This window comes from Acanthochromis polyacanthus, chromosome 16, assembly GCF_021347895.1.
Source record: "Acanthochromis polyacanthus isolate Apoly-LR-REF ecotype Palm Island chromosome 16, KAUST_Apoly_ChrSc, whole genome shotgun sequence".
Taxonomy (NCBI): Eukaryota; Metazoa; Chordata; class Actinopteri; family Pomacentridae; genus Acanthochromis; species Acanthochromis polyacanthus.
Genome location: NC_067128.1, coordinates 16,249,406 through 16,273,495, shown reverse-complemented (window position 1 = coordinate 16,273,495; position 24,090 = coordinate 16,249,406). Strand labels below are relative to the sequence as shown.

Below are 24,090 nucleotides of genomic sequence, written 5' to 3'. Positions count from 1 at the left end.
ATCATGATTTATGTAAATTTACCTCAATAATGTGAATGCTCAGGTTAAGATAAACCCTAATAATTCCTTGCATTTCAATAACGTCCTAGGCACCGTCAGTGCTCGGACCTAATGACACAAGAGTGATCTATTTCTTCTCAGGGCTCTCACCTAGTTGAGTCCTTATACTGCGTCCATGCAGACTTCAGTTTCTGTCTACAGGGTTTGGATCAGTCTTGTATTGTTCAGCAGCTTGGACCCCTTTTTTCCAGAAGCTTTCATGGTGTTTTCTTTTTTTAATTTTGAAATTCTGTAGAAGAACTTCAACTGAATCCACTGTTAAACTACTACAAGCATGTCCAAACATTCTTTATTATAATTAAAAAACAGATGCGTTTAGACCCTCTTTTCACTTTCCAATCACAGTAATACCAACTCCCAAATTGCTGCAAAATCAGTGTAAACGCTTTTTGGTTGGTCTGGTTAAAAGGGAGGTAGTTGTGCTGGTAAATACATCTGTAGAGGAACAACAACTATAACCAAATACAAAAATGTTTTGACTGAAAAACGGTGGATGCCAGTTCTGTGTGTGTTGCCCTCTACAGGGTCATTGTTGGTTGTGTGTGGTGCCCAGACTTCAGGCCTTTTTATTCAGTCATTAATGCACTCATACACCATCAGAATAAATTTGGGGTTCAGTTTTGGCCCATTCCAGGACACCTGACATGCTAACAACATGAACTGGGATCAAACAGAGACATTCGAACCACAACAGCACATCATTATATCCACTCAACATGATCGTATGAACTTATGTTGATGTTAAGGACAAAACAAGGGGCTGTCTTAACCACAAAATGCTGTTTCCTTTTCTAGCTGAACAGGATGGTTAGTTAGACAAATGTGACAGGCTTTCAGACAGATATGAGACAGAAGCTGCTCTGGAGTCGAGCTTCCACCCATGACACCCAGTCACTGATGTCTGAGCCAAAATTTACAGACGGACACAATCTGGGCATGTTTATTTTAAGATCAGTATTCCCAGGCCCTGGATGGCTCAAGACCAAGTGTACTAACTGTGGAGGAAAAGAATTGCCCCTGTTTCCATCTTTGCCCAGACCGTTTGTGTGTTTATCTCATTGAAAATACTGCTCTTATCTGCCTAGGAGACTTCATTTAAAATATTATGCTTTGCTGGCAGACATTTTTGCTTGAAAATTCATTCCAGAGTCTTGCTCGTGGGGAAAAAAACTTAAAGGAACTATAACACTGCAAACTGGCACATACACAAAAATGGGATGGGAGTTGTGTGAAGAAAGGAAAAAATAAGTGTTGGAGAGAAGATCCTGCTTACTTTCACGCTGGTTGACAGGAACAGGGCAGGTAGAAAGTGCAAGCTGGAAAGCTCTGACAGCGAGGTGGAAATGGCTGCTAGAAGTGATTTGTGAAGGAGGAGCAGGTGAGTGGGATTGTGTGAAACTCTCGTGGTGACTGGAAAAATCCACAGGATGAAGGGGTACGAGGAAGTGTGAACATGGGGGAAGGCAGGGCCAATAGTAAAACGGACAAATTAAACACAACAGAGACGATGATTGTCATATTATTCAGTTCAGTTGCATTTGCTAATTCATTGGTATGATTCTTTACCACCATCAGCTGTCAGTCTGTACAGTACCGGGAAGGTAGGTAAAGACAAGAATGTGACATAACTCCTCCCCAACATTCAGAGGAAACACAATAGGATAGTGTAGTGAGAGCGCAGGTCTGTGTAACTGAAATGGTCCCAGCCTTGTATGTGAGAGAATGCTGAGAATAAACAGACATTCTTGAAAATTCGCTCATCAAAGAACTTGGTCCTCGGTAGAGTTGAGGATCCCAAACACTGGAACAGGCTTTTGCCAGGCTTCAGTTATGAGATGCAGCCATGTTGTGCCAGTGTCTTCCTTCAAAACACCTATTTAAAACAAACCTACTTAATATTAATTCATCCCTTGTGGTCAAAGCTCTGCAGAGTTCATTTTTAAAATATACTGGGCATCTACACACATATCTGAACCTTGGAAAAGGTGGTTTCAGATGTTTTGGTTTCACACAAAAGTCATGTGGGTAGATTTAGGGGGGAAAAAACAAAGCTTGTGTTAAAATACAACCTCTTTACAACTTGTTTGAACAGTGACCTTTATTTTCTGAGTCAACAGGGTGACAGTAAAGCAATGAAATAAATACATATATACACTACTGCTCAAAAGTTTGGGGTCACCTGGACAGTTTCATGTTTTCAGTGAAAAGTCACACTTTTATTCATGTGCTAACATAAATGTACAAGGGTTTTCTAATCATCAGTTAGCCTTTCAGCACCATTAGCTAACACAATGTAGCATTAGAACACAGGAGTGATGGTTGCTGGAAATGTTCCTCTGTACCCCTATGGAGATATTCCATTAAAAATCAGCCATTTCAAGCTAGAATAGTCATTTACCACATTAACAATGTCTAGACAGTATTTCTGATTCATTTCATGTTATGTCATAGATAGATAGATAGGTAGGTAGGCAATTAATGCCAGCAGCATATAAGTCTTGAAGAAATCGTCATCACAGTTTTACAGGTGGTTGTGGAGTCTCACTGGTATTTTCCAAAGAGTTAAGCTTTTCCTTTCAGGCTTTTATTGCTTCTACTGCATCATATGTGGATAATTTGGTTTTTATTTCATTATTTTATACATTGCAGATTAATACTGAAGACACCAAAACTAAAAAAAGAGTACATGGAAGTATGCTGTAAGCAAAAAGTGTTAATCTTTAATATCAATCTACAATGTGGATAATAAGACAAATAAATAAAAAGTATGAATGAGAAGTTGTGTAGTGTAGTGTACATTTGTGTTTAATCAAGCTACCGTAATCTAATGACTTTCACTAACTAATGCATTCAGAATACAGAAAAGTGTGTTTTACTGAGGACCACAGCTCATTTTCTGCCAGAGTGTTGGGTTAATATATATCTGCTGTCTGACACATTTAACATTTAAACTCTTCACCTGTTTCAGTCGTTAGGATGACTCGTTTTGAACCTTTCAGTGTGGACTTAAATATTAAGAAAATGAAATACAAAAAATATGGCAATGTATTTCTTTAAATTGTGCCCAACATCTGCAGGTACAAATAGGGAATTCCAATTTCAGTGCAAAGAAAACTATCAGAATAAATAATGTTTGAATTCTTAATTCCACATAAAAGTCCATCTATATGTCAGCTCTTCTTGTATCTGGGTGCCAAGAATGTACAGAGTTGTATTGTTGGGTGCTGCAGAGCATCACTTAACATTCCTTGTGAAGAGCACCGCTGTCAGGCAGCGTAACCTAACAACCACAGAGCAAACAAACAGAGCTGAAGGATGACACTGATTCATGCAGGAGGGACACCATTGCTAGGATTTAGGATTAATCGCATTTCCAAAATAGAGACACCTGCAACAATGGATATCTGTAGACGTGGGCTTTCCTACTATGTGGGGATTTACAATATTAATATGAGGAGCAGAAGGTCCAAAAAAGAACCCTAGACTAAACTAAAAACACACAATGCAGCAATTTATGATTAGATTTTTTATGTAAAGTGAAAAGTTGTGGCATGTTTTTTGGAATGAAGGTCATTCAAGTGTTTAAAAATCCACTGCTTGTTTTTGTGTTCCTCTGTAGGTTTATACAAAATATAAATCTGCAAAATATGTAACTAAAGTTACCTGTGTTCACTTATAGTTCATATTAGAATCTCCTTGTTGATTGAGTTGAGCTACCTTTCATAGACTCTCATGAATAGCACATGATCATTTACAATATAATCATTTGTTTTGTGTGAAATATCTTACTATTAATTTTAGTATCTGCCAGTAGTAAGTAACATAATTAATGTCAATAAATAATATTTTTCATATGATATATTGTGGAGAAAACATGAAGTATTGTAATAAAGTAATTTAATTTATTTGACCTTGGTGGAAAGTAGCTCAGTAGTTAGACACAGTTTGAAAGTACTTGACTCGACTTGGATATTTCCATTTCATTCTGCTTTATTATACATTAACTAAATTACATTGTAGAAGGAAATATCAGTGTGTAGTCTGGTCATACTTCAGAGGTTGTTAACAGCTCCACCAAACAGTGATTTTTCCCTCTGAACATCCCACATTGATTTATTTTTGATGATTTAATGCAGGATCTAATATCTAGAGAAGAACTGAACAGAAGTTTGTGGATCAGAGCTCTGTTTCTTCCTTTCTTCTGTTATTCTTCATGTTTGGATCTCTCAGATTTATCTGCTCTCCCTGTTTATAAACCTGTTCATATTGTTCATTCTGTTTGTACTGAAACATATACTGTAACTGTATTGATGCTATAAATAAAGCACTTAACTGTTGCTTTTGCACTTCTGGTTAGATGATAAACTGCATTTTGTTGTCTTGTATTCAGTGACAATAATAGTCGAATACAAAAAAGTTCAAACCTGTAGTAGCTACAACAGTAATTTCAGGCCTTTCACACAGGATGGTGAGGTCAAATTCAAATATGTTCAAAGTTCAGATTAGTCGAACTTTGACACCTATATGAGCTATTATATATAACCGGCAATAGAATTCTTACAGAGGGTAAAGTAGAGGAGAAGCTGGTGCTGTGTATCTGTGTCCCCCAAATTATATGAGACGAGTTTGCGATTGTAACGAGACTTGAGGATTAAAGAAACAGGTTCCCATTCAAGCTGTTCTACCAGGTTTGTTTTAATGGTCAGACAGGTTGTTGTCAGTCGGTAATATGCAGCGTTGGAATGTTTAGGTTGACTTATTAATAATCTAATGATGGAATGTATAATAATATATCAGTCTGAGGGAACAAACCAGGGCTTTTAGTTTCAATTTCTTTTGTTTTGCTGTTTATATTTTATTCGTTTATAAGGCCCCGCATGGGCTCACACCAGATTATATCTCTTTCAAAAGTATGGAACAGTCTGCCAGAGGATTTGAGAGGAATTAGACATTAACACTTTTAAACATCGGCTTAAAACCCAGCTCTTTAGTTTGACTTTTACGAGTGTCCTACCATAGTTTGGATTTTTATTACTCCGCCAAGGAATTATGTAACGATCAGTGTTGGTTCATCTGTCTGTCTGTGCGCAACATTACTCAAAAATGGACTAACGGAATTGGATGAAATTTCACTGAAGGTCAGAAATGACACAAGGACCACCTGATGAGATTTCGGCAGTGATGCGGCTTATCGTCTGGATCCACAGATTTGTTAAAGGTTTCTGTATCATTGCCAGATAGCGGCACGGCGTCACTGTAACCATGACAAGTCAACACTACATCAGCTGCCTGCTGATGATCATATGATTGCAGTCCTACTGCAAATCGACCATTGCTTGTCGGGACTTATCTGTCAGAAATCATACAAGGAACAACTGATATAATTGTGGGGGTTTCTGAGTCCCATCAATTCCTGCCACCCTCTACATATTTAGGTCCCGTGATTCAGTATCCATACATACTGTACACATGTATAACACACACCTGTGCTCAGCACAAGGTCATTTTGTTTGTGAGTACATCTAAATGGCCACATTCTATAGTGCTGGGATTTCTACCACAAATTTCTTTCGAGATTTCATCAGAAATGATACAAAGACTGAGCAGCCTTAGTGGAGGGCTATTCCATAACACCATGTGTATTAGCCTCCAAGTCCTTTGTCTGGTTTCACTTTGTTGTTTGTATGTATTTTTCAGTCAAAATGTAAAGCACTTTGAATGCCTTTGATTTATTTTGAAAGGTGTACATACAATTTGATTTGTTGATTTGATTTGAATATTATCTCAACTATGATTTTTTTTCAGTAGGCTCTTTACTTGTAACTGAGTATTTTTAACATTGCTGTATTGGTACTTTTACTTCAGTAAATGCATAGACTTGAATGTACATTTTGATCCGCTGAGAGCTGCATGACGTCATTCTGTGGGCGGGACTACAGGAGTCTATGAGGAGGGCGGATGTGAGACTCATTCAGTCTCTCATCAGCAGCAGCATCGTCAGCATCAACTGAGGTGTGTCTGGAGCTGCAGACAGACAGACTGACAGACAGATCACCGCTAGACCGACTGAAAACGACCCCGCTGGTACCGACCATGGCGTCCAAATGTCCAAAATGCGACAAGACGGTGTATTTCGGTGAGTGTGTGCTGCCCGAGCAGCTGCTGCAGAGGCCCGGAGTGTTCAAGGAGGCGATGAACGCTGGGTGGGAGAGTTCTCCTCACCACGTAGGGTTTTAGTCTTTATTTTTAATAGAAATATCATGTGTTGTCAGTGGGTCTGTGTTGAAACCGGATCCATTAGCTCATCCATTACAGAACTCACGAGATAACCTGCATTCACTGATCAAAAAGGGGATTTATGAAATTATAACAGCTCTATTGTGTCTCAGCAACTTTTCAGGAAAATTGTCTATAAAGAATTATCAGAATAACAGCATACAGTCTGTCATGTGTTAATGCAAGGATATTGTCATTCATTTTATTTTGAAAATATCTATGTTTGAACAGTGTTGACAGTTTTTGTTAAAAGAAGAACCAAACTAATCTGGTGATGTTTAGAATCATTGAATATAGGATTTCTACAGATACCTCATTTTCCACTCACTATAAATGCACAAACATTTGAACTTGAATGAATTCTATAAATTGTCTTTAGCATTTTCTGCGATGCAATTTCCTGTTCCTAATTGTCCAATGTATATACACCTTTGTATCTTTGTTGGGCTAATAATAGCCGATAAGTGAAGCCAGTGTTCAGTATCAGTCAGGCTCTAATTATATACAGCTGTCACAGCTTGATCTCCATTCAGTCCCACTGTGAAAATGTTTCTACCGTCTCTCTGGGTCCAAATCCAATAAAATATATCAGTGCTTATTGTTGATCTTCTGGAGCAGTCTACATTAGCTTTCTTCTTTTGTTACATGTGATGGTGCACTCACTGTCATAAGAGGCTTTGTATCCGACATGGATGAATGCTGAATTTAGGACATTGTGTTTTTTGTGCTGTCATTAACAGAGTCCTATTATTCTCTTCATATGTTTATAATAAACGTGGCCAATGTTCCAAATATTGAGGTAAGCGCAAAAAAAGTACTCTAGCTGTCAATGCTCTTTTTTTTCTACTTTTGTGTCAAGCTGATTTCTGCTACATTCCCAAAGTCTTCATGGTGAATGTCTATGTAGGTAGAATTACAGGCCTTTATTGCGCTCGAACATACAACAAACCAATGGTTCAGGAAGATACTATTCATTAATCTGGCGATCACAGATACGAGCTACGTTTTTTTTTTTTTTTCTGGTCTACAGCATTTGAATGCATTTCCACACATGGACATCTATTAACAGGGACATATATAGATTTTTTTTACATACAGCCTCTTTTTTAAATGCTACATTCACTGTTACATCACAGAACAAACAGTTTATGTGCGTCATATTCCAAATCAAATGAAGCTTGACATGTACAGATGGATTTGACAAATTGCTCTTTCCAGTCGAGAAAGGGAGATCGTTTTACTTGGTCAAAACCTCCACATTGGTATTAGAATGAGGTGTTTCTCATGTTTCAAGTCTTCTGTAAAACTGTGGAGGTGACATTTAAAGAAATGGGAGCTTTAACAGCTTTTTTCAGATGGTGGATGGTTGAGGAGCTACATAAAGGCCCACCATAACAGAATTTTTTTAATTTATTTTTACTGTGAATCATGCTATTCTGTCACAGTCTTAAAAATAAAACATAGACCTGGAAATGAGCATAGTAGGTGCCATTTAGAAGCCTGTTCAGGTCTCTACTGTGGATGTCGTCATCATGCAGCAACACTACAACACTAAACCTGAAATCCTGACAACTAAATTATAGCAGTACAACAAAATTGCACTTCTAAACTCACAGCTGTGCACTGCAGATGTGCTGTCAGATTGGATATGAAAGGAAAATGACAGTTTATCTCAAAGAGTGATTCAAAAATGCCTCAGCTGTCGAGTCTCTGTCTCCAGCAGATAGCTGCTTTGTATCAGCATTGCTCAGATCCAGCAGTAATGGATTCACTATCTCTGGATGTGATTACAGGGAGTCATTAACAGATCATCAACCCAAAGTATGTTATATTACAGCTAATGAAGAATCTTCTTTATGTATGCCTGTAGGTGGAATTAGCCTATGCAGGTTGACGTCTGGTTACTGGAGACGTCTTTTGCCTGACTGTAATCGATCTCGTTCATACTCTACACGGGAGAAAAGGGCGGTGTCATCTTGCTGAGAACAGAATTTAATGATCACATATCACTGTTTAGCTTCTATTCATTTTGAAGCCAACGCCATATGGCTTGGTAAATAATTTATTGATTACACGTTTGTCGAATGGATCAATTTTCTTTTTGTTCTTTCCTCGTCAATTCTCTGGAGAGCAGCGGCCCAACCCCGCCCTGCAGGCCCTGCCCGGCATGCTGCTCGCTCCTGTTTCTATTCGAAATTCTGCAGTAAATCCGATGCTCCTAAAAAAAAAATAAAAAAAAAATGTGCATCTCACAAGAAGTATGACGCCCTCAGGCAGTGTGACTTCTTGTTGTGCAGCCGTACAGGGAATTTACTGCCGTTAAAATGAGCATAATAATGAATAAATTTTATCCTTGGTGATAGTGTTTACTTTAGGATATCCGACTCCGGTGCTGTCATTTTTCTTTTGGGTGCAAAAAAATATTTTAAAGCTGTTTTGAGCAGAGAATGGATAAGAAGGAGTAAAACAGCAGACTGAAACACCACCAGCAGACATGTAGTTTGGTTATTTAAGTAATGAATGGAAGAAATCTGACAGTATTGCAAACTGAGGTGTCATTCTTTTAAAACGTACCGCTGAGTTAATGTGGTTTTGTCTTTACAGCTCCACTGTTAAGTAACAATAAGAAAACTGGTGGCCTACTCTGTTGCATACATGTCGTCCTCGATCAAGGCAAAGTTCTCACTGTGTACCATGGTGACTCGCTGTCACATATCACTCTGACAGGCTGACCAGCCACTGAGCCTGAACAGGAAGAGTCATGCTGTATCAGGTTTAGTGTATCTGCAGGGATATTTTGAGCAGAGGACAAACAGATAAACTACTGTCAGTGCACTCTCTGTCTTTTCTACAAACGTCTCTGTGGCTAAAACTGCTGAGTGGCTTGAACTAAGGCTTTTTTAAGGGACTACATGAATTATTTGGATAGAAGTCAGTAGAAGTGGGCTTTTTAATTTTGCTGACTAACGTTGTGCTTTTTGCTGTGGATTTGTACTGTGTGTTTCTTTTTCTTCCTTTTTTTTTTTTACAATATAGTTAATAGTTACATGAATACTTACTTTAATTCTACTTAATTTAATTACTGAACACATACCATAAAGGTGCACTCTTTCAAATGCAAGGGAAATCAGTTCTACCTCTGTGTTAGGGTTTTATTTTTCCAACATTTTCCATCCAACTGGTAGCTAACAACTCCAGTATGTCGGCTTTGAGAATCAGTATTTAGTGTGGGTGGATGTGAGTGAAGCTGTTGGAAAGCTAAGTAGTTTATTTGGCGAATATGCTTGATTGATACCACTCTATTCTGACTCACCGGAGGTAGACCATGAGTATAAATCTGACATTTCCACCAAACATTTCACACAGCTTTTTCTCCCAAATCAGCTGTCTGTTTTAAAAATTCCCGTCACTTTGAAAAACAACAACAAAAGCCTCCCAACGTGAATCCACATGCTAAAAACTTTCTAATTTTCATATGGTCAATGCAATGAGATTGGTTCTTTTCTTATATTAGTTATTTTGATGACCATGTCTGCAAAAGCTAGATTTATTTATTTAATTTATTTAACCAGGTAAGTTAGTTGAGAGCTGATTCTCATTTTCAATAACGACCTGGCCAAGAGACTAATAACTGGAAGTTACCAAAACTAAACTTGACAAAGCTCCATGTACAGCAAAGATAGCCAAAGTTTGATGTTAACAGATCAATAAAAAGGAGAAGCAGCATTTTAATTTACTTAATTTTTTTGTTCTGCATTTTTTCTAACTTTGTGAACCAGATTCTAAAAGAATCCTTTACAAAGTTTATTTTAGATTCTGCTCATCAAGTCCTAAACATATTTTACTCCTGTTAGTTTACAATCAACCCACTAGCTCACTGTTAATCTGATTGTGTTTGGAAAAAACCCTGAGCTGTCTGTTTAGAGACTAGATAGCTCAGTGACCAACACCCCTGACTTTAACACTGGAGGTTGGTGGTTCAAATCTTGGTCAGAACACACAATTCCAGTGAGGATCCTTAGTACTGGCCTGCCCACATACCTTGTATCTATTCTCTCTCTTGTCATTTTGGATAAAAGTGTCTTCTAAATGAAGTTGTAAGTTATAAAATGAGCCACTCAAACAATTCCCCCATCAGATGATTGTGAATGGTTTAAAGCAATACAACAAGAAAGAGCTTTCCTTATCAATGATAGTGAGGTGCAGTCATTAACCTCCTGTTGTTTCTGCTCACTGCGTGGCTCAGAAAAAGTCCAGTAGTCTATACTGTATAACCTTAAGTCAAATGGAAAATATTTCACTTTTTGTATAGATTAAAGAAGGTGTAACCCAGAGCTTCCCTTTCGCACTTGTTGGTACCGTTCTGTAGATCTGAATTGGTATATACCACCAGTCAAAAGTTTGGACACACCTTCTCATTCAATGCTTTTTATTTAATAATTTTGTACATTGTAGGTTAAAACAGAAGACATCAGAACTATAAAAGAATACATATGGAACTACCTATGCTGTAAACAAAAAGTGTTAATCTTCAATATTATCTACAATGGATCAAACGTGTGTCCAAACTTTTGACTGGTAGTGTAGATTTTACACTAAATACTTTTCCTTATCCAACCCGTCTCATTTATCTGGCCTTAGGACCAGCACTAATGATGCTCTAATGATGGCCTTTGCATCACCAGTGTCTAGTGGTTCACATCCAGCAAAGCAAATGAGCACATTTAATTCAGATTTAGAGAAGGACTGGATTTAGCTGTGGTAGTTATCGTTACAATGTTTTGTTCCATTATAGTTGCAGAGACGGAGGAACAGCCAGTAGCTCCATCAAATGGTTATAACTGATATAAAAATGGAAATCTCTGAGTCATCGCACTGCACTTTAGAACAAAGTGGAAAGAATGTGCTTTAGGCTGATAGGAACTCTTAAGTGCCCATTAAGTGCTGTCATTTAGACAGGCGACTCTGTCGCACTGTTAGACCGGTGATTCAGAGCAAATTGTTGCTTATGCATTCGGGTTGTGTCAAAACTTGAACTGCTGCTCTACTTTATATGCTGATGCTTGATCTCTCCCACACAAAAATCTTAATAACAGTGAATGTCAGTTCTTCTAATGACTGTTGGACCCACACACAGAGGCTATAAATAAGTAGTCACATTTAAAATCAGCATAATTGATATTTCATTTGGACACAGAAGGGAAAGAAACTTTTCCAGTCACAGGCAAGAAGATGCTGTCTGTGGAGGAAGTAGTTTTAACAGGAACATTATGTCCTGATTCGATTGTGTTTTTCTGCACCATTTCTGTTAATGCACTTCATACAATTTTGATTTTGTTTTTAATGTGTTACCCAGCTCTCAGCATGGCTCTTTGCCCAGGACTAAGTCTTATGTTCAATAAACACCCTAAACACAAGTGTTCACCGTAGTAGTTTTGCGACGCACTTGAATTCAGATGATTGTGACTTCTTTAAATGGTAATGACTCCTGTCTCTTCCCCCTCCGCAGCGGAGAAGGTGTCATCTTTAGGGAAGGACTGGCACAAGTTCTGTCTGAAATGTGAGCGCTGCAACAAGACGCTGAATCCAGGAGGCCATGCTGAGGTAAGAAGAGGAGAATGGGAGCCTGTATAGTTTGTTTCTATTATCATTATTTAATCTAGATTTATGAAATGTAGTGATGGATTACATTTACATATTTCTACATTTTTGTTTCATTAAAGATGAAGAATTGTAGCCTATATGATGTGTTTTATTTTTCCTTAACTGAATGACAGTGTTCACTACATAAAACCGTACATCATCATTCATACAGTTTAATCAGTGCTGACTGAGACTGTTTTCAGTTATTTATGGGTCTGCTTGACATTCAGTGTAGCACAAAATTAATCCATGCAGTGAGAGAAACACAGTTGATGCTTAGAATTTGGTTTTCTTTTTTAACCCTCCTATTGTCCTCATAGGCACCAAAAAATATTATTTCCTTGTCTGAAAAAAAATCCAAAAATTCAGCAAAAAATTCCCCAAATTTCTGAAAATTTGCAAAACCTTAAGGAAGAAATTTCCAATAATTCCTTACAAATTTCCTTTAAAAGTTTTACATTAAAAAATCCCCCAAATTTGGCAAGACAGTTCTTGTAAATATTTTCAAAAAATGAGTAAAAATCTGTAAATGAGTAAAAATGTGAATGTTCTTAAAAAAAACATTTTTGACATTTCTTTTTTCCCACCATAAAATGTTCAAGGATTTCCCAAAAATGTTGAAAATTTGGACATCAGAAGTTTCACTGTGAAAATATGTATTTTCCCCCACATTTTCAAACTTTAAAACGGGTCAATTTTGACCTGCAGGACAACACAAAGGTTAAGACTGTAGTCTTTCCTCTGAATGGCAAGTTTCTTTTTTTATCCAGAGCACTGAAAACTTTTCTTGGATCATATACTCCATTATACTCCTTGTCACTGTAGTGAACTCATTTCCGTGGCTATAGTTCCTACATCCTACATTCTTCAGCTCTGGCAAACCAGTCATTGCTAGCTGATGTAAAGTGCATCACTACTGGTGCACCAGCAGGGGAATGCTGCCGCAGATACCAGATTTAAAACTCCGGTATCCAGCGGAATACAGAAAGATTTATGGGGCATTGTGTGAACTCATTTGGCATTTTGCCTCACAGCTGCAAGGTTCCGGGTTTAAAACTTAGCTGTGTCGAGTTTGCGTGTTCTCCCTGTGCCTGTAAGGGTTTTCACCAGCTACTTCGACTTCCTCCTACAGTCCAAAGATACGCTGAGGTTTGTTGGTGATTCTAAATTGTCTGTAGGTGTGAATGTGAGTGTGATTGTTTATCTTCGTGTGTAGCCCCATGATAGACTTGTGACCTGTCCACGGTGTCCCCTGCCTGCACCCTAGATGGAAGTCCAGCACTCCAGCTTTATCAGCTCAGCAGCCTGTTTTTATAACTCATTTGTCTTTTACTGTCTTTGAAAAAGGGAATATCTTACTGTCACAGATGGACTGACAATAGTGCTGACAGCTGACCTGTTAAAAGGTCTCAGAAACATGACTGAAACACGTCCTGTGTGAATAAGTCTTTCTGACATGACTGAATGAAGCCAAATACAGAGCGTTACATAAAGAACACTGACATCTGGCTGACAGAGGACCATTCATTTAGATGAAGCTGTGTTGCATATTTTATGTCTGATAGAGGTTATACACAGACAGTCAGGCTGAAGATGTATTCCTGGAAAAGACACATTACTTTCTATCGCTATAAACAACATAGTTTTTCCTGGCTATTAAAGGAGGATAATAAAATTAAGTGAGCACACTGATGGCCATTTTTGGCTGTTTTATCTTGAGTTATACATTGAAGAAAGAAAGAAAAGAACAGAGAGAGGATGCATCTTATGAGTCTTAATTTGGCATCATGTGAATCCATGCACATTCCTGCTCTGGTTCAAAACAGTAATAAACAGATGGTATGGCCTAGATGTACTCTGAGACTTTAAGTAATCATTGCTTCTCTTTTCTGTTCTTCCATCTGACCTTGTGCAGCATGATGGGAAGCCTTACTGCCACAAGCCTTGCTACGCCGCCCTCTTTGGACCAAAAGGTGCAGTTTCCTCTTGTGTGCACAAATAGAAGATACTGGCATCACCTCTGGATTTATGGTTTTCAGGTTCAAAAATGAACTGGCTGTTTGCATTTTAGGCGTGAACATTGGCGGAGCTGGTTCCTACTTGTACGACAATCCTGTCAATGAAGCTCCTGCAGCTGTTTCCATGGAAACAGATGCCAAACCAGAGGAGGGAAAAAAAGCCCCCGCTCGGGGACCTGTGAAGGGTGAGAAATATGTGGAGCAAAAATAGAAGAACTGTAATTTGTACAGAGGAGAAATCCAGTGTCTGCTGGAATCGTATCCTCTCTGGGAGGATCAGGTTTAGTGCAGGTCAGTTTATTCTCAGACATGAATGTGTCAGTTATTAAAACAGCCTGATCAAAATGATCTGAGCTGACTGTGATCATTCTACATAGTCAGCAGAATTTATTACATTTACCTGTTATATTTCAGTCACAATTTCTACATTATTCACCTTCTTCTGTGATGGTTTAATGTCACCAACTGTTTATCTTTTTGTGCATAACTTAAAGTTAATATTCAACGAACTGCATTTTGATGAGCATCTGCTGACACCAACTTCATAGATTTAGTCAAACACCACAGCACCACTGTGAGCACATTTGCTGTGATGTTGTTGAATTTGTAGAAAAATTAGGTGCTAATATCACTAATCTAAAACTGAAAACGACAAATTGTTAATCACAGTTATTTTGTGACAAATGCAAATTTCATAATCATCACAGCTCTAATTACAAAAACATTTTAACTTACTCATAAAAGCATGTGTTTAGACTAATGCAGCCACAGACTGTGACGCATTATTTTAATTCAGTGTTACTTTTCCAGCTGCAAGTTTCTCATCTTTCTCTGGAGGACCCAACATCTGCCCCAGATGCAACAAGACGGTATATTTTGGTGAGCAGACAGATGTCCTTATATCTCACGCTGCATCATATTTGAATATGTGACTGTTGTTCGACTGTGTCAAGTGACTGTTTCCACGGTGGTCTGTGTGTTTGTGCAGCTGAGAAAGTGTCGTCTCTGGGGAAGAACTGGCACCGGCCTTGTCTGCGCTGTGAGAGGTGCAGTAAGACTCTGGCAGCAGGCAGCCACGCAGAGGTGAGAGATGAGCCTCCACTGAGCAACAATAGTGCACTGAAAAGTTCATAGTGTATATGTTAGACAATATATACAAACAGGAGTGGCAATTTATTTTGTGTTGAAAAGGTGCCAGAGAGTGAAAAAAGGCAAACAATTTAGTCATGATCTCTGAATCCTATCATTGATGTCTAAGACAGGATTGTTTCCTTGTAAAGTTCCACAGTGGCAATCAAATGATACGGTTGATAGAGTGCTGATATAGATTCTCTTTATTTGTAATCAAAGTAAACTACATGACAATATTTGGAACTCATATCCATTTACAGTAAAAATGCAAAACTTGGTGTCAAAAATTAGAAAAACGCAGACTCCAACACAGGACTTTGTCTTTGTTTTTTCAAGTTTTACATACGCTACTGTTCAAAGGTTTGAGGTCACTTAGAAATGTCTTTATAACATTAAATTAATCTGAAATACAGTCTAGACATTGTTAATGTGATAAATGACTATTCTAGCTGGAAACGGCTGATTTTTTTTTAATGGAATATCTACATAGGAGTACAGAGGAACATTTCCAGCAACCATCACTCCTGTGTTTTAATGCTACATTGTGTTAGCTAATGGTGTTGAAAGGCTAATTGATGATTAGAAAACTCTTGTACAATTATGTTAGCACATGAATAAAAGTGTGAGTTTTTATGGAAAATATGAAATTGTCTGGGTGACCCCAAACTTTTAAACGGTAGTATACATTTATGGTCTACACAAGAAGAATTTACGACAATTGTACCCTTTTTTTCTTGTTACTGATGGTTTTAATTGTGTAACGTGAAGCAGTGTGTCCAAGTCATGACATTATCATGCTGTACAAGCAAATTAAATTTACTGTGCATTTGTCATGTACAACTATAACTATGACTCTGGTTGTCTCCAACATTAAAATTAAAAGTCATGACAAGGCAAGTTTATTTATATAGCACAATTGATACGCATGGCGATTCAAGAGGCTTTACAATGCCAAAGAAATATATTCAGAAAAATGATTTAAAGGTAGACATACATTAAAATCATAGAACTAAAACATAAAAGGAGACATTGAGATAATAAAAGTACATTCAAAGCGAAGAAAACAGATTGAGCATCTAAGAGAAAGCTGCAGTAAACAATCTGGTTTTCAAGCTTGATTTAAAAGAGCCGACAGTTTGAGCTGACTGCAGGTGTTCAGGAAGTTTTTCCACAGGTGAGGAACATAACAGCTGAATGCTGCTTCACTAGTCTTGGTTCTGATTCTGGGAACACACAGCAAACCTGTGCCTGATGACCTGAGGGCTCTGGATGCTTCATATGGAGCTAATACGTCCAGGATATATTTTGGTCCAAGACCATTCAGTGCTTTGTAGGTGAGAAGGAAGATTCTGAACTCTATCCTTTGACTAACAGGAAGTCGGTGTAGTGATCTGAGGACTGGTGTAATACGGTCCAGTTCCCTGGTGTTAGTTAGGACTCTGGCAGCAGTGTTCTGGATCAGCTGCAGCTGCTTGATCGATCGCTTGTCAAAACCAACCATGACACAATGAGAGGCTGTTTAGCTGTAAAATCATACTACATTTGCCACTGAATGTGAAGCACAGTAGCTGCTAGAACATGTTTTAGTTGTGCATATTCTGACGACAGCTTTTCATCACACATTTAAGAGAGTGTTTTGGACTTTGTGTGGTAGGAGCAATAATTCATGTCATTCTTGTTGCTGTTACTGATATATAAATGATGATTTCATGTCTCTGAAAGCTAAGATACAATAAAACAGACAGTATTAATAACAACACAAGTTCAGACTGTATATGGAAGAATTTAGATGAACTCTTTTCTTTCTGTTGCAGCATGATGGACAGCCTTACTGCCACAAACCATGCTATGCTGTGCTGTTTGGACCCAAAGGTATGAAGTGACACTACAGAGGGATTAGGGAGCAGACAGAGACTGTCCTCAAAATAATGGTTCAAACCACCATCTTTCCTAACAGCAGTCTGCACAAATTCATTTAGCTAAAAGGTCAATGTTGAATTTATATAATGATCTCCTAATTGAACTAAATAGCTGCTGTTATTATCAGAGTTACTTTAAAATATTGCAGCAAACTTGCCATTCATTCTATTTTTTAAAATTTAACCTTAATTTATAATTACATCTACATTTGTTTTCCTTCTTCTTCAGAGTCATGTTCACCTGTTGTTTTAGATTGTACCGTTTATTGTTGGGCTTGCAGTCAAACATCATGTTTTATGCAGTGGGACTTGAAAGCCAAAGGTTTTCAGCAATATATTGTTCTTTGATTAGTTAATTTAGCTCATTTACAGCATAGAGCATGTAAAAAGTGACAAAACAGCTGCTCCCTGCACACTGACGTTTTTGCCTCTTCACCTTCATTCTTTAATACAACTACAGTGGGGCAAAAAAGTATTTAGTCAGCCACCAGTTGTGCAAGTTCTCCCACTTAAAATGGTGACATAGGTTTGTAATTTTCATCATAGGTACACTTCAACTGTGAGAGACAGAATATGGGGGTGGGGGGGTGGAGAGATAAGTAAATTATGGTGGAAAATAAGTATTTGGTCACCTACAAACAAGCAAGATCTCTGGCTCTCACAGACCTGTAACTTCTTCTTTAAGAGGCTCTTCTGTCCTCCACTCGTTAGCTGTATTGATGGCACCTGTTTGAACTCGTTATCTGTATAACAGACACCTGTCCACAGCCTCAAACAGTCAGACTCCAAACTCCACCATGACCAAGACCAAAGAGCTGCTGAAGGACACCAGGAACAAAATTGTAGACCTGCACCAGACTGGCAAGAGTGAATCTACAATAGGCAAGCTGCTTGGTGTGAATAAATCAACTGTGGGAGCAATTATTAGAAAATGGAAGATATACAAGACCACTGATAATCTCCCTTGATCTGGGGCTCCACACAAGATCTCATCCCGTGGGGTTAAAATGTTCATGAGAACGGTGAGTAAAAATCCCAGAACTAAACGGGGGGACCTGGTGAATGACCTGCAGAGAGCTGGGACCAAAGTAACAAAGGCTACCATCAGTAACACACTATGTCGACAGGGAATCAAATCCTGCACTGCCAGACGTGTCCCCCTGCTTAAGCCAGTACATGTCCAGGCCCGTCTGAAGTTTGCCAGACCGCATATGGATGATCCAGAAGAGGATTGGGAGAATGTCATGTGGTCAGATGAAACCAAAATAGAACTTCTTGGTATAAACTCAACTCGTCGAGTTTGGAGGAAGAAGAATGCTGAGTTGCATCCCAAGAACACCATACCTACTGTGAGGCATGGGGGTGGAAACATCATGATTTGGGGCTGTTTTTCTGCAAAGGGGACAGGACGACTGATCCGTGTACAGGAAAGGCTGAATGGGGCCATGTATCGGGAGTTTTTGAGCCAAAACCTCCTTCCATCAGTTAGAGCATTGAAGATGAAACGTGGCTGGGTCTTCCAGCATGACAATTATCCCAAACACACTACCCGGGCAACAAAGGAGTGACTCTGTAAGAAGGATTTCAAAGTCCTGGAGTGGCCTAGCCAGTCTCCAGACCTCAACCTCATAGAAAATCTGTGGAGGGAGTTGAAAGTCCTTGTTGCCTGGTGACAGCCCCAAAACATCACTGCTCTAGAGCAGTGGTTCTCAACCCTGTTCCTCAGGACCCCATGTCCTGCATGTTTTAGATGCTTCCCTGCTCCAACACACCTGACTCAAATGATCAGCTTGTCATCAGACTTCTGCAGAGGCTTGATGACAAGCTGATCATTTGAATCAGGTGTGTTGGAGCAGGGAAGCATCTAAAATATGCAGGACATGGGGTCCTGAGGAACAGGGTTGAGAACCACTGCTCTAGAGGAGATCTTCATGGAGGAATGGGCCAAAATACCAGCTACAGTGTGTGCAAACCTGGTGAAGAACTACTGTAAACATTTGACCTCTGTCATTGACAAAGGGTATATTAAAAAATACTGAGTTGGACTTTTGCTATTGACCGAATGCTTATTTTCCACTGTAATATACATATAAATTCTTTAAAAATCCTACAATGTGATTTCCTGGATTATTTTTTCCCCCATATTCTGTCTCTCATAGTTGAGGTGTACCTATGATGAAAATTACAAACCTCTGTCATTTTAATTGGGAGAACTTGCACAATTGGTGGCTGAATAAATACTTTTTTTGCCCCACTGTATCTTAACACACAATGCAACAAAGCTAACAAAGTCTTTTTTTTCTATGCTGCTCCACCTCCTCCAGCAGCACGTTCTCTATTTCCCTCCATGTCAACAAATGCTCGATACTTTTCAGCTGTGATGACAGCTGCTACCTGATCTGACAGATTTCACCAGTCTAGTGGTGTCAGAATCAGTTTAAGATACATGAAGACCGGAAGAAACAACCAAAACCATAATAGAAGTTGACAGCTAGTTATCCTCGTTATCTAGCTAAATAGACTGGAAAAGTTTGTATGTAGTTATATTCCTTATAATTGAAGAGATGAAATGAGAAGAGAGCCAGAACTACAGACCAATTAAGAGAAAGAGAACATTACCTCCGCAGTGTAGCGGTTTCAATGTGTTCAAACTTGTACAGTCACTGCTGTCTTTAAAACCACGATTGGACGTAGCAGAAAAAGTTTAACCATAAAGAAACTGCATGTACTGTATCTGAAAAGAGTGTGTATTCAAAAATGTATTTTGTTGGGTGACCTGATCCTCTCTCTATCTCAGGTGTAAACACTGGAGGCGTCGGCAGCTACATCTATGATGATCCTGAAGCTGAGGCACAGCCTTGAACCTTGATGCTGCCTCCACCATGCAGACAAACCTCCAGGACCCTCCATGTCTCGTTGATTTGCCTTCAGTGGTCATTATGACAAACGATATGTACTGCACTCACAGGGATGGATACTTAGATCTTTATGTTGTATTTGTATATTGTTTATATATCTATTTTTTGTACTGAAACAAACCTTTAATATGTCCTCCCGTGTGAGTTTCAGATCTGCCTTTACATTTCTTGGTTCTCTTTGCCAAATAGTTATTAGCCGATTACTGTTGTGGATTACAGTGACTATCAAAAATATTCAACCCTCTTTGAAGTTTTCTCCTTTTATGGCTTTTCAGCATTGAACCATGTTTAGTACAAGAAAAGTATTCAGAGAGCGCAATACTCCACCAAAGCTGCTCAGTCATTGTATCATTTCCGACAGCTAAACAGCTTGAAAAATTTGTGGCAGAAATCACAGCACTGTAGAATGTGGCTGTTTAATATAGATGTACCCACAAACAAAATGGCCTTGCTCTGAGCACAGGTGTGAGCTATACATGTGTACGTTATGTACGGATACCAAATCATGTGACATAGATATGTACCAGGTGGAGGGAATTGATGGAACTCAAACACCCCTACAATTTAATCAATTGTTCCTTGTACCATTTCTGACGGATAAGTCCCAATAAGTCTGCAGTGGTGGATTTGTAGTAGAATCTCAATCACGTGAGCGTCAGCAGGCAGCTGACGTAGAGTTCACTTATTGTCATAGTTACAGTGAGGCTATGCCCCTATTTCGCAATGATACAGAAATTTTTAACAGATCTGTGGATCCAGACTACAAGCCGCATCACTGCCAAAATCTAATTAGTTGGTCATTGTGTCATTTCTGACCTTCCCTGAAAATTTTATCCAAATCCAAGAATCTGTTTTTGAGTAATGTTGCGAACAGACAGACAGACGAACAAACGTACTCCGATCGTCAAATAACTGCTGCCGTTCCTTGGTGAAGTAATAATTCATCTTTCGGACAAGAAGTTAGAAAAGACAAAGACTTCTTTTCTCAATGAAAACATATTTCTACAAAGTATCATTAGCTACATAAAGAATATAAAATATATTGTTAGAGACTGCATAAGTATTCGCCCGATCCAGTATTTAGAAGATGAACCTTTGGCAGCAATTACAGCACTGGCCTCATGTGGATAGGTCTCAGTCAGCTATGTACATCTGGACACTGCAATTTTATCGCATTCTGCTTTGCAAAACTGCTCAAGCTTTGTCAGGTTACATGGAGTGTGCTGTAAGGGAACAGCTCTGTTTAAGTCCAGCCACAAATTTCCAGTTGGATTGAGGTCTGTGCTCTGACTTGACCACTCCATTCACCTTGTTGTCTTTAGACAATTTCTCTGTAGCTTTGGCTGTTTTCTTTGGTCTGGAAAACAGATCTTCTCCCTGGTTACAGTTCTCTTGCATCAGGTACCTCTACAAACCTTCCAGGACCTGCTGCAGAGACTCATCCCCACATCATGATGCTGCCGTGCTTCACTCTATATGCAGCGTTTCATGTCCGCCAAACACAGCGTCTAGTCTGATCTCCAAAAAAATCAATTCTAGGCTCTGCCAGTATAGCTTGTAACTCCTTCAGAGGCCTCATAGGTGTCTTGGTGGCCTCTCTCACTAGCCTCTTTCTTGCATGTTTAATCAGTTTCTGCTACAGGCAGAGTTACACATGTGCCATAGTCCTTCTTGTATTCATCCCCTGAATTCTGCTTTTTAAAAACATTTTTATGAAAAATGTTTTTCTGTCTTCAGGGTGTGCTTGTAGCCAGGAGTACTGATTTACTAGTGACTGGACCTTCCAGATACAGGTGTTGTTATACTAGTATCACTGAGTCACATTCACGACACTCAGTTAATTCCACTCCCTGTGTGACCTCCAGCAGCAGTTGACTGCACCTGTGTTGAACTAGGTGAGTCATTTTAAAAGGGGTGAAGTCTTATGCAATCACTTATGTTTTGTGTTTTTATTTATTTGACATTTCTCTGTAGAGATCTGTTTTTATTTTGACATAAAGGAATTGTCAAGAAGGCCACATTAAATTGACAGTGACTCAGTATTGAAAAGCCAAAAAATGGGAAAACTTCTAAGAGGGTGAACACTTTTTATAAGCAATGTAACTCCTGTGTTTTTTCACTCTTAGTAGTTTTTCAGACTTTTGTGCACTTACAAGTACTGTATGAAAAAAGTAGTAGGTCACCAATTTATATTGAGTGCTTTTTGAACAAGTTCGTCCCGGCCCTAAAAAGAAGGATGACAGTGTAGGTGTAGCAACGAAACATTTCACTGAATGTTATGAGGGCGAGTTTGAGGGTCTGTTGCAAACATGAAGCCGTCAGCTGTTTATCACATTTTATACAGTAAAACTGTGTGATAGTAAACCTGTGCTGAGTGTCAGTCGATTTTGTTTGTTCATACATACTGTATTACAAAATCACACACTATATTAGGAAAGGTTCATTTAATGTAGGGGGGGGAGTATTTCATACACAAAGGGAAAAATAGAATCAGTCATTTGTAAAAGAATAAAATCTACAAAATAAAAGCCAAATTGCTATTTATGTCTGACCAAAGTCATTAAAGGAATTCAACTTACAATGGCATACAAGAAGAAAAACAGCAAAACATTACAAAGGAGATACTAAAATCAACATTTATTTATTTTATTGCAATTATTTTTTTTGCAATAAATGACATGATGGATTTTTCACAGTGACAAATATAACCTGCTCCTGTGCAACGAAAACAGATTACTTAGACAATATATCACAGTAACTCCACATCAAAAGTTTTGTGAAAGGGTTAATGACGATTTAGAGATTGGTTTCAGCAGAAACTAAACTGAAACTAAAAAGATGTCATCATCACCACCAGTATGCATTTAAAAAAAACTACCAGTGTAAAAGAAATACATTTTAAAAGGTCATACATCAATAAATAGCAGTGTGGTTTAATTAATTAGGTCGTAATATATTGAAGTTTTTCCCAGAGTTGGGTGCAGCCTAATAAGAGGTAAACGTCACTGACAGGATGGAGTCTGGCACGCCCCTTACTGGAAAAACAGGCCCAGAGGAGATTGTCAAGCTGAACGGAAAACTACCGACAGTTGAAAGTGTTGCTTTACAAAATAATTGTGTTGAAAGGGACAGTAACGATGCAGTCCCAATATTCTGCAGAGCAACTCCTCAAGACTTTTCAATTATGCTTTGGCTACAGTTTATAATCTAGTGATTTTTGCTCCACCCAACACATGCAATATTTAATTAAATTAAAAATTGAATCATAAAATGTGTGCTTCAATAATAAGGTAGCAGTGTAATAATATATTATGAAATGCCACTGTGCCATATTATTTCCACAGCAGGCACTAAGTACAGTTTTGTTTGGGGTTTTAGCAGACTGAAGAGAGTTTACATTAAACCAATAAAAACTTAAAACATCATGCTATGTAAAAACATCAACATATTTTTATATGTGTTTTATATTTATATTTTCGTCATGCTCCAATGTATGATGACACTGAAGCTATTCTATTCTATTCTATTCTATTCCAGGAATTTCATTCATATGTTTCCTTCATTTTATCTCTCACATTTTCTTCATAGTATAGAGAAAGTAAACACAGCTAGAAATATATTTTAATAAAAATTACAACAGTTCTATAGCTATTAGAGTTTTAAAAAACAGGAAAATTGAGATCAATCAGCTGTACAGTCCAGATTATATCGCTGTGACATTTGATACTTTTAATACATTACACTGACATTAAGTTGGCTTGCTTTTACTGAGTACAAATTTGTGAACAGATGGTTCACTTGTAACAAAGTACTTTTATGTTATGGCTGTACATTTCCTTCTCTTTGGCAATTGAGAGCAACCAGATGAGCATAAAAGAGGAGGTGTTATGGTTATGTGACAGTCTTCCAACTGTCAAGATATTAAGTTTAGTATATGTATATAATTATTTATTATATTTCTAATTTACTGGATTGAAACAAGTCTTTTAAAAGTCATCATTAAATGCAAACTTAATATGGTGCTGTATGAGTAAGAATATACTTAAAGTTTTTTGTTTTTTTGTGCAAAACTGCGACACTAAAATTGTACCAAAAACTAATTTAAAGTCCTGTATTGCTGCTTGG

General features: G+C 38.2%; 1 protein-coding gene across 1 annotated transcript; it reads left to right on the top strand.

The window, feature by feature from the left end:
• Positions 1–5,994: 5,994 nt before the first annotated feature.
• Positions 5,995–22,334, top strand: LOC110959901 (cysteine-rich protein 2-like). The gene is made up of 8 exons (XM_022206910.2): positions 5,995–6,196; positions 11,846–11,940; positions 13,895–13,952; positions 14,051–14,182; positions 14,808–14,876; positions 14,986–15,080; positions 16,943–17,000; positions 19,845–22,334. Exons 1-8 carry the CDS (start codon positions 6,154–6,156, stop codon positions 19,907–19,909), a joined length of 615 nt encoding a protein of 204 aa, XP_022062602.1. The 5' UTR covers positions 5,995–6,153; the 3' UTR covers positions 19,910–22,334.
• Positions 22,335–24,090: the final 1,756 nt, after the last annotated feature.

What these genes read in the sequence shown, in the direction of transcription:
- LOC110959901 (XM_022206910.2), top strand. Translation starts at nt 6,154, where the DNA reads ATGGCGTCCAAATGTCCAAAATGCGACAAGACGGTGTATTTCG. An exon ending in CGACAAGACGGTGTATTTCG is followed by an intron (nt 6,197 to 11,845) that starts GTGAGTGTGTGC and finishes CCCCCTCCGCAG; the next exon opens with CGGAGAAGGTGTCATCTTTA. An exon ending in TGTGCTGTTTGGACCCAAAG is followed by an intron (nt 17,001 to 19,844) that starts GTATGAAGTGAC and finishes TCTCTATCTCAG; the next exon opens with GTGTAAACACTGGAGGCGTC.